The 13,151-nt window shown below is 51.2% G+C and overlaps 1 protein-coding gene across 5 annotated transcripts in view; it reads right to left on the reverse strand.

The window, feature by feature from the left end:
- ZSWIM5 (zinc finger SWIM-type containing 5) overlaps positions 1 to 13,151 on the reverse strand; it is an 81,448-nt gene that overhangs the window by 14,933 nt on the left and 53,364 nt on the right. For 3 of the 5 annotated variants that reach the window (XM_015870150.3, XM_085511583.1, XM_085511585.1), the window contains exons 2-3: positions 6,742 to 7,098; positions 202 to 350 (exon numbers count right to left, since the gene is read on the reverse strand). In XM_015870150.3, coding sequence (XP_015725636.3) covers positions 202 to 350; positions 6,742 to 7,098 — 506 coding nt within the window. Of the gene's footprint in view, positions 1 to 201; positions 351 to 6,741; positions 7,099 to 7,320; positions 7,516 to 7,626; positions 7,756 to 13,151 lie in introns of those variants that run through there. The other 2 variants (XM_085511584.1, XM_015870152.2) reach the window with 2 other exon arrangements.

The raw sequence follows: 13,151 nt of genomic DNA on the forward strand, positions 1-13,151 counted from the left end.
GGCAGGAACCTGCCTGGAGGGAGAGTGGGGCAGCCCAAGCCTGACCCAGAGCCTGGATTACAACTGCCAGCTCAGCGGCCAGGAGAGAAGGCACTGGAGCAGAGACTGTCAGCTGTGATGGGCACTGTGCCAGGGCTGCATGCTACGTGACACGCCATGCAGAGTGCAGCAGGAATGGGAGCACGGCTGGCTCCTCCTCACCTTGGCGAACATGGAGTTGAGCTGTTTCCCCGAGCCGTAGTACCCTCCCTGAGATAGGAACAGCTTCACCTGTTCTCGGACCTGCTCTTCATCCAGGTGCCAGCAGTTCTCATCGTCGATGCTGGCCCCAGCAGTAGGGTCAGGAGCGCCTGGGGGACAGGGAAAGAGGAAAAAGAGACAACGAGGTTTGTAGCAGCAGAGCTAGCAATCATGGAGAGCAAGAAATGGCCTATCTCTTTTATCAGCTCAAGTGAGAGCAAATCAACCCTCCCACCAACATCAGGCTCTCCTCCCACGGTGGTGGCAGCAGCAGCAACCATTAAGAGGGATCTCAAGCACAGTGTTAATGCCTACCACCCTGCTCATCCCCCCTTATGAGTCTAAGGTAGCACCAAACAAGGTTTATACTTGCCCAGCTTTCGCCTCTAGTGAAAGACACACTGGGTGATGCTTGGGAAGACAACAATGAAGGCCATCCCTCTCTTTGCTGCTATACCCCATGCTGAGGCACAGCAGCTGCTCAGCCCTGAGCCTTCTGCATCTCTTGGGATTGCCTGGGGTTCTCCTGCTCCGCATCGTGGATTTGTTTCAGCATCCATAAAGCTGATCCTGTAAACCTTTCCTATCCCTAGGAGGCAATTTCACAGAAGTACTCTTGGATAACGGGTGCAGAGACCTCATCTCATGGAGAGCACAAAAAGAAAAAGCCCACAAGCATCTTAAAGAACTACATGGATCCTTCCTGAGCCTTCCTTGCCCCTTTCAATTCCTATTTTCCCAAGGGCTGTTCTACCTCCTAGTAACATCTTCAACTTCATAAGCACATGGGGCAGGCTGCAATATGGCTCCAGTAGGGGCCAGGAGCCCAGCCCTAAGTGCTACAAGGACGCTTCAGTGGGCCCCAGTTGGGGAGCAGCCATCTCTTCTTCCACCACTCATTGCTGCTGCTGCTTTGGGTACACACACACAGCCCAGCACTGGCTGAGAGATGCAGAGCCAAGAGCCAAAGTGCAGCTCACGGAAAGCCAGCTCCAGACTGTCTGCTCAGTGAGGCAACTGTCTCTTCTTGGCTTACAAATGAGAGGACATCAACCGGAGGGGTTTTGCTCCTCCGGCAAAGGCTGAGAGTGCTCCTGACCCAAAAAGATACAGCTATTTGTATTTAATGTCCTTTACAAAATTCCTTTAATTTCTGCTAATAATCGCTGCCTGAGAGCTGTTCCAGCAAGCCCTAGGCGCTGCCCGTACCATGCTGGAGGGAGAGGATGCTGCTGCTGCTCCCTCTGCGGAATAACTTATAGTTGACAAAACAACGTAATTGGGGCAGGATCTGAAGCATCAGAAAGGAAACCGCTTTCGCCCACAGCCCTGTGCTGGGAAGGAGGGAACCAGCTCTGCACGTGACCCAGCCCTGCTCCCCGCTGTCATAAGGCAGCACAACAGCGCATCTCAGCTTTTCTGTGCCTCTTCTTTCCCTCCCCCAAGTCTGTCCTTATCTCCGCTCCCCCTTGCAGATAAAGAGCAGACAAGCCAGTGATTATCCCATATCAGGAACCGATGACTAATCTGTCTGCCACGAATGCTTATCCGGCCCCCATCACCGGGGTTGCTGAGATGCTTGTGCTCTTAATATCCTCCTCCGAGCAGCCTGCCCGCTCCTCCCAGCTATCCAGATCAGCCAGGTCGCCTCACCAGCCTCCACAGGGTCATCTATCCGCAGCCGTAGGGTGAAGACACCTGGTGACCCATGCACAAATGCTCAGCTCGCTCCTCGTCAAGGGCACTGGGACAGCTCAATGCAGAGGCTCAGTGAGATGCACAAAGAGGCTGTGTTTCTGCAGGGTTCCCAGGCTAACCCCAGCGTTAGCATGCAGCGGAAAGCGCAGACGGCACGGAAAGAAGCGTGTAGCTAAATAAAATCTCCTCCTCCCACACAACACATTGAGCGCTTCTCACGTTTGGGTTCTGACCACAGCTAAATTAGCAACACAGCTCTCGCCACTCCAAATAAAACCCACGTTTACTCGTAAATTTATTTTGCTCTCCCATAAAAGATTCATACGGAGGGTTGTAATATCAGATTCCCACACACGCCGCACAAACAGGCAGATAATGGGCTACCCAATTACACCGGGGAGCTGGATCAACATTTAAGAGCAAACAAGAGGATTTGCGTGGCGTTTAAATATTCATGGCAGGATTTGCCCACTTCCCATTGCCAACATTAGCACCGTGGTGGCGTCCCCATGGCATGCCATGACGTAGCTGATGAGCAATTCCATGTCTCTGCTCCAAACTAGCAGGGAACGGCATGTAACACAGCCCCCAGCCTGCGTAACACGTCTCTCATATAGCAGCATTCCTGCTCCAAAGAGCCTGTTTCGGATGCGCTTGATCTTTGTCCTGCGGGATTCAGATTTAAGGAAACACCAGCGTACATCCTGAATGGAAAGAGTGTTTCACAAGCCCATTTGCACTGGCTGTAGAAACAGAGATAAAAACGCCATCAATCACGGCAGCTAAGACCTCTCCCTCATCGTGGGCTCAGCACTTAACTATTTGGCATCCAAGAGAGACCCAGCCAGAGAGGATGCAAAGAGTGGGAAATAAGGGCTGGAAAAATCAATGGAGGAGAAAGCGGAACAAAGCCAGACATGGAAAATATAACACCTTGCTCAGAAATGAGCTGACAAAGGTGAAGAAAAGCAAAGACACTCCTGAAGTGGTGCGCGTTTCTGGGGCTGAAGAAGCACTCGGGATGCTTATAGCTCACACTGAGGTCTCCCAGGTCTGGGCAGAAGAGCAAAACACACCCCTCCATGGTCCTTGTGAGCTTCTGAACCATGGAGCAGTTCATAGAAGCCGTCTCATGATTGCACGTGGTGCTGCCAAAAGCCTCCAGGCTGCGTCTCCAGCATTTGGATAGAAACCAGGAGTGAAGGAAGAGCCACCCAGATCGGAGAGGGAGCAGGGGGAGGGGGAAGGATACGGACAAATAAACAAACAACAGAAACCTCTAAGAGAAAATAACCAGGCACCAGAAAGGAAATGAACTCTAACAAGGGGTAAAAATAGCGGCAAAGTGAAGGAGTGAGGAACCAAGCTCCACTGAGCCTCCCAAGCCTTCCGTTCCATTTTTAAGTGGAGGCAGATTGGATGGAGGCAGCCTGAAGAGGCAGAGACATCTGACAGCAATCGAGGGAGCAAAACCCCTCAGCTCCGGTGACCAAAGGAGTTGCCAGCAGCGGCACTGTGCCCATCACAGCTGTGGTCCCACTGTGGGCCATGGGGACGCGATGGCAGAGCTCTGCAGACTTCTAACATCTATCATTTCCATTGGAGCAAAGTCCTGAAGCTCCCCTGAAGATCCCAGCACCTCTGCAAGGCTGCCACACAGCTCGAAACCAAAGCCATTTCATTCTGGATTTTAACTCCTTGTTCTTTGGCCTTCCTCACACTCCACCTGTGAGTGCACGACTATGTCCAGGAGGACAGAGGCTGAATTAACCCAGGCTGGTAATAAGCTTTCACAGCACCACCAGTAGGAGCAATGAAAATAGGCTTGAGAGCACAGTGCTAACTGTGGGGGTCTGGCTGCCCCCAGGAAAGGCCAGAGCATTTCGCTGGTGTAATGACAGCCCTCAGCCTTGTGGCGAGCCAGAAAGCCACGCAGAAACAAGGGAGGAAGCAGCACTGAAAGCCTCTGCAGTCTCATTTCAAGCTGCCACTTCAGAGGCCGCGAGCGGAGGAGGGCGATACGTGAGACACGCGCTCTGAGTGCGCTGCCCTTTGCAGTGATCCGCCAGAGCAGAAACGTGACCTACTTCAGCATGCAGAGGTCAAGTGGGAAGCAGACAGCCAGGCACACCTAGGCTTGCTGCTCCCTGAGAGCTGCTGAGCCCTGAGAGAACCAGTGAGCTTTGGCTGGGCTCCGAGGCTGCATCGTTACTGGATAGTTTGCATTTCCTTCTAGGAAAGCGGCCCAGGAGAGCAGCACACGCACGCACAATCCTGCAAGGAGCAAAGGTCTCACGCCCTAGTGTAAGCCTTGTGGGTGGTTGCATGCAGCTTCTGTGCTGCTCGGGCACTGCAGAAGGAGCAAAGAGCACTTCTGAACAGAGAGGGCAGCTCTATTTCTGAAGCAGACAATCACGATGCACAAGGGACATTCATAGAATCACTGAGGTTGGAAAGACCTCTCAGATCACCCAATCCAACCTCACCCCACCCACTGTGCCCACTGACCACATCTCTCAGTGCCACATCTCCACGTTCCTTGAACACCTCCAGGGACATTGATCCCACCACATCGCTGCTCTTCTGAGAAGAAATTTCTCACAATATCCAACCTGAACTTCCATAGATGCCCCTGTGCTGCAGCATCTGCTCCTCCACTCCTCACCCCAACCACCAACACAGAAGGCACAGCCCTGCGTTCACCAGACTAAAACCCAACCCAAAAGTGAACAGACCTCTCCTCGAAAGAAATGAAAGAAGTTAAAAATAATCGTTTCTAGAGAGGCTGCTCTTGCTTCACCGTGCAGTAACCTCAGTTGCTGGGCACATGCTGGGTTAGTTCATGTTGCAGAGCTGCTGCCAAAACCACTCTGGCCTCAACCCAGAGGTGAACAAAGCTGTGACCCCAAGGGCCTGACCCAGTCAAGACCAAGAAACATGCACGTAAGCACATAAAGCGCTATTTAAAGCATCTAAAAGATTTCAAATCCCAGGATCAGGGACCCTCATTGAATGCATGAACTGCAGCTAGGAAAGGCGAGATGTGGGGTAAGCTTGGATCCCTTCCAGCAGGAGCCCCAGCAGAGCTGCTGGATTGCTCTGACATCCAGAGCCCCATGCACAGCACTCCTCTGCCACATGGCTGAGCTCTATTGGCAGGACAGGGAGGGAAAAGCTGGCAATGCTGTCTTGAGTCAAGAGCCAAAGCCACGCTCTGAACCTGAAGGTGGGGCTTTTTCCAGCCTTTCTTTCCATGGGGTGGGACATCTGATAGACATGGCTTGAAGGGCATGGTGCTGCTGGCTTGATGGTTGGACTAGACGATCTTAGAGGTCCTTTCCAATATTAATAGTTCTACGATTCTATCATCTGTTAGTTTTATATCACCCTAAAGCGTATCTACCAGATCCTTCCCCAGGCTGAGGTCAGGGTGCACTTCTGCTCACAGAGGAGCTCGCTTGCTGGTAGCGCTGCCACATGGCTGTCAGATGAGTGACTTTCCCCATAGGGTGAGGCCATGTGGCTCTGTCAGTTCATAACTGCATGCTGGAGGGCATGAAGCCACACGAGTCTGAAAGGACAGGGAATTTTTGCTTTGTTTTTCAAAACCACTTGTAAAAACAAGAGGCAAATATTGAATCGGGGCCAACATCTGTATCTTTGTAAGGCCCTCCATCACCAGCCTTTTGCTGACTCCAGAACAATAAATATTCAGCATCCTAAAAGCTCTTCTTCAGTCTGCCTGGAAGAAAGCAGTCTCAAGGTATGGCAAAGGTGGGAACTTGCCCAGCTCAGCTTCATTGAGGCAATGGACCTCACCAGATTCCTGCTCTGCATTCTTTTTTAACACCAAAAAAATGATGAAAGGCCCCCAACCCATTAGTTTCAGAGCACATCCACACACACAGCAGATGTGGCCCAGTGGAGGAGACAAAAGCCTCTCCCAAGGTAAAAGCAAGAGGGAGGGGATGGAAAACATTCGAGATCAGAGCTGCCATCACCAGGAGGATGGAGGTGGACCCCTGGCCTCACTGCTGCATGTGGATGCAACCAGTTCAGATCCTATTTTAGGCTGCATATGGGGCTTTTCATCTTCAGAGCAGCTAACAGGCATGTGTTAATCCCCGCAACGCCCTTCCGTGGCAGATAAGTGTTTATTATCTCTGCTTTACAGCTGGAGGGACAGGCACGGTACAGACCGGCTCATTGTTGGAGGCCCTGGGTAACTTCAGCTCCAGGGCTCCTCGGAAGGACGCAGCAGGAGCGCTGCCTTGTGCTGGCCAAAGGACACCCCAGGGGGACTCACCACATCCCAGGCTGGGATGGACACCAACCCCCAGCTGGTGCCTTCCAGAGAAGGAAGTTCAAAAGCACCCTCTAAACACAAAGCCCCAGGAAACATCCTCCACTGCCTTTGTGCAGTAGGTCAGGGCAGCAGCACTCATTTATTACAGGCAAATTAGCACCCATGGAGATTAAAGCTTTATCTCCCGCCGGCTCGGTCACATCTGACTTAGCAAGATGCAGGGCCAGGCTGACACAGCGTCACCACGTGCAGGAGGAGCCGTGTCCCCACTGTCCTCTCACTCCCCATTGCCCTGACACCGTATCCCCACAGAGGGCAGAACAGGGAGATGTGGCCAACTCCAGAGTGCTACCACTGCCCACTTCTACCAACAGTTTGACACTGACAGTCACAGACATGGCAAAACAACGGCCACTGCCACCACTGTAAGACCACCAGCCCCAGCCCCAAAACAAGTGGATTAGTGCTGAGCCAGCAAGGAATGAACAAGGAATTACCGTGTACTTGGTTGATCTCTGAGTTGGAGGACAGGATCTCATCAGCCAACTTCTGGGCAGTGGGCAACACCTCAGTGTGGTGTGCTGTGATCAAATACTGAACAAACTTCTGGAGCTGGTCCCTGTTCATCTGGAAAAGGGTCTCTGAGATGGGAAGACGGAGTTTGACCTGGTCCGGCTTGCGGATCCTGTACAGTGAAAGCGCCACGACATGGGCGCAGTAAAAAATGTCCTTGTTCCCACAGCCACACGTCACCGATGTGATTTTGCAGCGGTCAAAGCTGATGGCCACCTTGTAGGTCATCTCTGGTTCTGTTGCAGTCGCTGGCTCTGTTACTGTCCCACTGAGGTGGAAACCTGGAAAGGGAATAGGAGAATAGGGAAAGGTGACATTAGCTTTGCTCTGACCACAACCACTCATGAAGGTTCTAGAACGCGTGCACAGCCAGCAAAGGCCATTTCTGCATCGCTTTTTCAATGACTGTAGCACCCAAGGATGAAATCCCTTCACCCTCCACCTGTATTTCTTCTGGGAAGGAGTGGTCACTATCCAATCAGGCTCCTCTTCCCATGTATTACCTTGCATTTGCTGTCTTCAGTCTAAATAAACCAGGCAGACGTCTGAGTACGACCATGGACTGTGCAATGGACTTGTGAGCTGCACTGGCCTCACTACCACCCCGAACCCAGCCTGCGTACAAACGCACTTCTGTACCAGCACGCGCACACAGCCAGCCTCCTCGGTGAGTTTATTTAACAGCCAAACCACAGGGGAAGAGCAAAGCCACTCGGTTCTCATTTGTTTAAGAGTCTCTCAGCCTCCTTCCCTCCCGGGAGCAATCCTCACCCGCACCTCCCCCTCAATGAATTCACACCACAACTCACGTGAGCAAGAGGGGGCAGAGAAAGGCCAGGTTTTCTTTTCTTTGATGAAGCAAACAACATAAAACTAAATACAATGCAGCTCCAGCTTCATTCCCTAGACCAGGCACAGAGCTCCAGGGCACAACCACAGCTCTGTGCTCTTCCGCACAGTGAGAACAAAAAGCAGAGATGGGAGCAACCCCTGTGAACCCTCTATTGACACGTGAGCTCTCTCCAAAACACAGCTGGCAGGGAGCTGCTTGTCAGCACGATCCGTGCACTGGGCTCAGGGACTGCCCAAATTGCTGGCACAAATGTCATCACCCTTCAGCCGTGCTTCCGCCATGCTGCCATGCTGCCAGGGGCTGCAGCGCCTTCAGGCACCGACTGTGAAAAATGCCCCGATAATTCTCCAAAGCAGGGGAAGGGTGAGAAACAGGCTCAGATGGAAAGTCCTCTGGGTCTGAAGGAGGTGGATGCACTGAACAAAAGAGGGATAAGATCGTAGGGAAAAGACTGAACGTCCACTGGCCTCATGCTGGAGCCAAAGCTGGACGAATCACAGAACCAAAAAGGTTGGCAAAGACCTCTAAGATCACCTAGTTCAACCATCCACCTACCACCAACACTGTCCACTAAGCCATGTCCTGAAGACCCACATCTATACACTCCTTAAACACCTCCAGGAACAGTAGCATATCCCACAAACATGCTACTGAGGAGGTCAAAGACCAACATTTCACATCCATCTGCCCTCTTCTCTCTCCCATTGAGGATGAGGACAAGGGGGCTTCAGTGGAGACACCACTGTGGAGCCTTACATGGTGCCCACGGAGCCTGGCCCTCCTCGCAGAGGAAGCCCACTTTCCTCTATGCCCCAGGAACCTCATTTAGGCTGTGTTGAACAGAGGTTTCTGTGGAGCCTACCATCACCCTAGAGAAGGCAGCAGACAGTGGAGAGGCCCACAATTAACGACAGACGAGAAGATGGGGTGCGGGAGAGATTAATATACATTAACTGCATCAAACCCTTGCACATTTGCCAGCCTGCACAAAGGCTTTCTGAGACAAATTCTACCAGAGGTTTTTAATAAATGGCATCAAAACCAGCTATTCACTGCCAGTCTCTTTAAAGCCACGCCAAAACCCACATTCAAATCTGATTAAGTGTCAAGGAGGCCTGCTTTCACTTTAGCGCACAGGATGGGGGAAACAGACCCGTTCTGCAGCCATTGACCAGAACTCAGACCGTGCAGCCAACAGAGCATCCAACATGGTGGTGTTTAACCTCAGGAGGGCAGGGGCGGAAGGACAGACAGCCCCACACTGCCCTCTTGCTTGCACACCACCAGCAGTAGAAGCACTGCTGGGGTGGTGCAGCCCTCAGCAGCCACACCGTGTAAATCTCAAGGATAAACTCCAAAGTGTTTATGTTTTACCACTTCTCCGGTCTGCAATGCTTGGCAGGCTGCACCGACTCGCTGCCAGTTTCTCCCCAGTTTACTTTCTGAACAAGTTAAAAGGATTGGAAACGACATTCCTGAGCAACAATGTATGGATACACGTGCATGGACACCCATATGTATGTATATATAAAACCCTTCAAGACAAATTACAAGCCATAAACACTGCCTTAAAGATTTAGCCCACCAGGATCCCAAGCCAGACCCTACTTGAGGTTAACCAGGCTGGAGGAACTCAGCTCACATAATGAACCAACCTGCTTTGAACAGGTGTCAGCCTGAAAATCACAGAATAAGCTGAGTTGCAAGGGACACATGAAGATCATCAAGTCCAACTCCTGCATCAACTGTGGTCTGAAATCAAGAGACAAGCAGATATTTGTCCAGAACCTTGGCTCATGCTGCTCTATGGCATGGACACAGCTCTGTCCAGCAGCAGAGGCATGGGACATTGTGGGACATCCCAAAAGCTCTACTGTCCCACAGATGATCCTCACCATGACCAGAGCCATTCAACACACCTGTGACAGCCAAGTTCATCTGGCATCCGAGCCGTAAGTCCAGCCTCAGTTTAGATCTGAGCTGTCACAGCGGCAGGTCTAGTTAAGATAAACTAGAAACTCTACACAAAACATTTATCAAAAGCTTAGTCAGAACTTAAACATGGTGAGGGGGGAGAGAGAGGAACCCGCGGCAACAACGGCGTTGTTTGGGAATATTTACATTAACGTCAGGTCAGCTTATAGCTACCACACCCAGCCCTGCTCTGCAGCACAGAGCTGATTCTGTGGTCCGCACAAATCCCTGACACTACAGTCACCAACAGGTGACAGCCACCTGCAGAAGGACAGCTGTCACTGTGCCCCCAGCTCGCGACCCACAGAGCATGTGGGGCACTCCAGTAAAGTGGAACACAGCCCCATATGCAGACACGAGGTCTGGATAGTGCTGAGAGCCAAAACAAATGCCCTGCCCTGCGTCCCCCCTGCACAGTTCAATTTAAGAAGTTCCTACAGCCGAGTGCTTATCTAGGACTTCATCTTCTGTTCCTAGCACACAGTTAACATAAGCTAACTTGGTGTTTGATTTGCTGCCAGCAAAGTGACAGTGCCAGGGCTTGAATGCTATGAAAAAGAAATAATTAAGTATCATCTTGGTAACTACAGGTTCATTAAACCACAGATTAGTCCCAAGAAAAAGGCTCAGGCTCCTCCCTACCCCTAAAGAACTCCCACCACGGAAGCTCCCCAGTAGATGCCACTTTGATTCAGGGTGCATGAGGAGCTGGGTGAGCATGGTCAGCCGCCCCAGTTAGTTGCAATGAAAACACTGCAAATCAGCACAAACAATGCACTAAACACAGCCACACACTGCATCATTAGCACATCTCCTTCCTAATTCCATTTATCCATCCAATGTGGACAAAACACCTGAGCAGAGACCTTTTCCCTGCCATGGCACATTTGCCCCCGGAGTCCCCGCTCTGATGTTGCATTACTGTTGTAGGATGTTGTGCCTCTGCTTTAAATTAAAACAGTCCCTGAGGATCTATGCTGGGAGTTTGTGAGCTCCACACTGATGGCGCTTCTAAACTCATTAGCGGGGCAGCATTTTCCCTTTGGGGTCTATAAGTCCCATACGCTGGGAGGAGCCTGGATGCTCCAACCCCCTGGGCTCTGAAAGCCCTACAAAGCACCAAGCTGAGCAGCAGCTCCAGCGCCCAGAGCTTTGCTGTTATGATAGGACCATCAAGTCCTTGACCAGAGTACCTTTAACCAAGGTGGCAAATGCTTAGAGCTGTAAATCTACTCAACCAAAAGGAGTTTTGCAAATTCTTCCAGCTCTCCCAGAGCAGCCAGAGCTATGCATTTATAACCGAGGTGTCCATAAGCCACCCGCAAGGAGAGACCCCCAGACCTTCTGCCTGCACCTTGAACGAGCTTCTCAGCCTTCCTACAGAGGAGATCACCTCTGAAGAAAAGGATGGAGAAGGCCTTGCCCTCTGAAGATTCTGCTTCAGAGGAGGAGTCTGCAGAGTCAGGACACAAGCCAGTTGCATCAAAGCACCTGTGGTTCAGAGGCACTGCCATAACAGATTAGCCAATTTTGCTCAGCCTTTCCAAAGCAACATCACCTACAGATCTAGTCATAGAGACCACAGAAAACAGCAAAACCCCAGCATTACCCACTCCCTTTTTGTAACTGTGACCTCTAGACTGTTCAAGCAGCGCAAGGAGGATGAGGAGCACCCTGCAGCTACACCGCCATACAGGAACTCAGCTCTGCTCCCTCCAGCAGTTGCTGCTCGCAGCCATCTCCCAGATCTCACACCCCAGCTCAGGCAGAACTCACAGTTGTCATTCACAGAGTTGCACCACTTGGAGAAAACGAGTTCGCTCTTCCCAGGCACGGCATGTGCCTGCCTTGAATGCAGCTGGCACAGTCCCCACACAGCACGGGAGCAGCCATCCCAGGAGTTAACCCTGGACCAGCAGAAACAACCTGAGGCTGCTGCACCAGCTTTAACAGTGGTGATGCACTGGAAGAGGTTGCCCAGCAAGGCGGTGAAGTCACCTTTCCTGGAGGTGTTCAAGAATCATGAAGAACCATAAGAGGCCCATGGTGAGGGGGCATGGTGGGGATTGGTGGGGTTTGGAGGTCATTCAAACCTTTATTTTACCACGACTGATGCACAAGAGGACCAGGAGCATTATTCCACGTCACTGGGGCTCCTCTCCTTTCACAAGCTCAGTGGTCTTTGCCTACAAAGACGACCTTTCAACAAGACCTTCAACCACAAAGGAGGACAAGGAACGGCTCTACAGAAAGAACAAGGCAACCATATCCACTGTGCTGAGGAAGCTGGGTACAACCAAACATCGGGCTCCATTAAGACTAGCAAGAGTTGCCAGGCGCAGTGAGCCCTGAAAGGACAGACAGGAAAGGCTACACAGATGTTTATGGGGCTCTGCAGATGTAGACAACGTAAACCAAAATTTTCAGTGCAAGCCATACACACTAGGTTACCATGACCCAAATATTTTTAACATTCCCAAACCACAGCGGAAAGGTATTTTAAACTAAAGCCATTCCAAGCCCCTCAGTGATTAAACGGACTGCAGCTCCAGCTTGTAGTGGAAAAACCATTTGTTTTTCCACTGTGTGAAAGCCATAACTAGCAATGAATAATAATTGCTGCGCCTAGTGTTATTTATAAGTCATTCTTGGTCACATTTCCGAGCCTAGAAACAGCAGCTTTCCAAACGTGAACTTAAAATCAGTCAATATTTGTAATGTAGACAACACCCATGGGAGGAAGGTGTCTGTGTGCTTACGCGGTAGGAAGCGGAGGTTAGTAAAATCTCCGCAAGCTTTCCAGCTAATAGATCAATTCCTCCAGCCGGCTGATCCTGACAATTGCTCAGTCTCTGACCTTGCAGTTGGAAAGGAGATGGGCTCATGAACTCATTTGCACATGACAATGCTCCGGCAAAGTGAATCATCTGCCTCTGATAGTAATGGAGAGTACTGCTCACTCCAGCCCTCCCAGGCTCCATTCAAATAGCGCAGGGCTGGCCTTTTGTGCTGTAAGTGCAAGAAAGACTCCGCTGAAGATGTGTGCAATTAAACCCACTTTTCTTGTTGCTCTTTTGATTCAGCGGAGCTCAATGAGAGGCACCCTAGGCAGGTGTTGTCACACACAGATAAAATGTGCCTTTTCAGAGCGCTCACAGACAAAAAGAAAGAGGTAAAGGCTGAATCAATTGCAATTTCTCCCTTGCAAAAGAGGCAATCCATGCTTCAAGCAATTCAATGAGGAGAGAGCTCGTTCGGATTTACATGTCTGCCCCCTCTCCCCTCCCCAAAGCTATTTCTTTTAGTGACAAATGGATGCCACACGCAAAGGTGCTGCCATGCAGCCGGACCTCTGAGGGGCAGGGAATGGGGAAAGACATAAATCCAAAGGGCCGGGGCCCTCCTCCCAACCCCACCACACTGCTTTTCCCCTTCCTGGCCATACCACCCAAGAAAAGCAATGTGGTTTGGCAGAGCTAATGAGGACAATTAACAGAGTGATGCCAT

The sequence above is a fragment of the Coturnix japonica genome, chromosome 11, assembly GCF_054131305.1.
Source record: "Coturnix japonica strain WE chromosome 11, WE-NBRP24, whole genome shotgun sequence".
Lineage (NCBI taxonomy): Eukaryota > Metazoa > Chordata > Aves > Galliformes > Phasianidae > Coturnix > Coturnix japonica.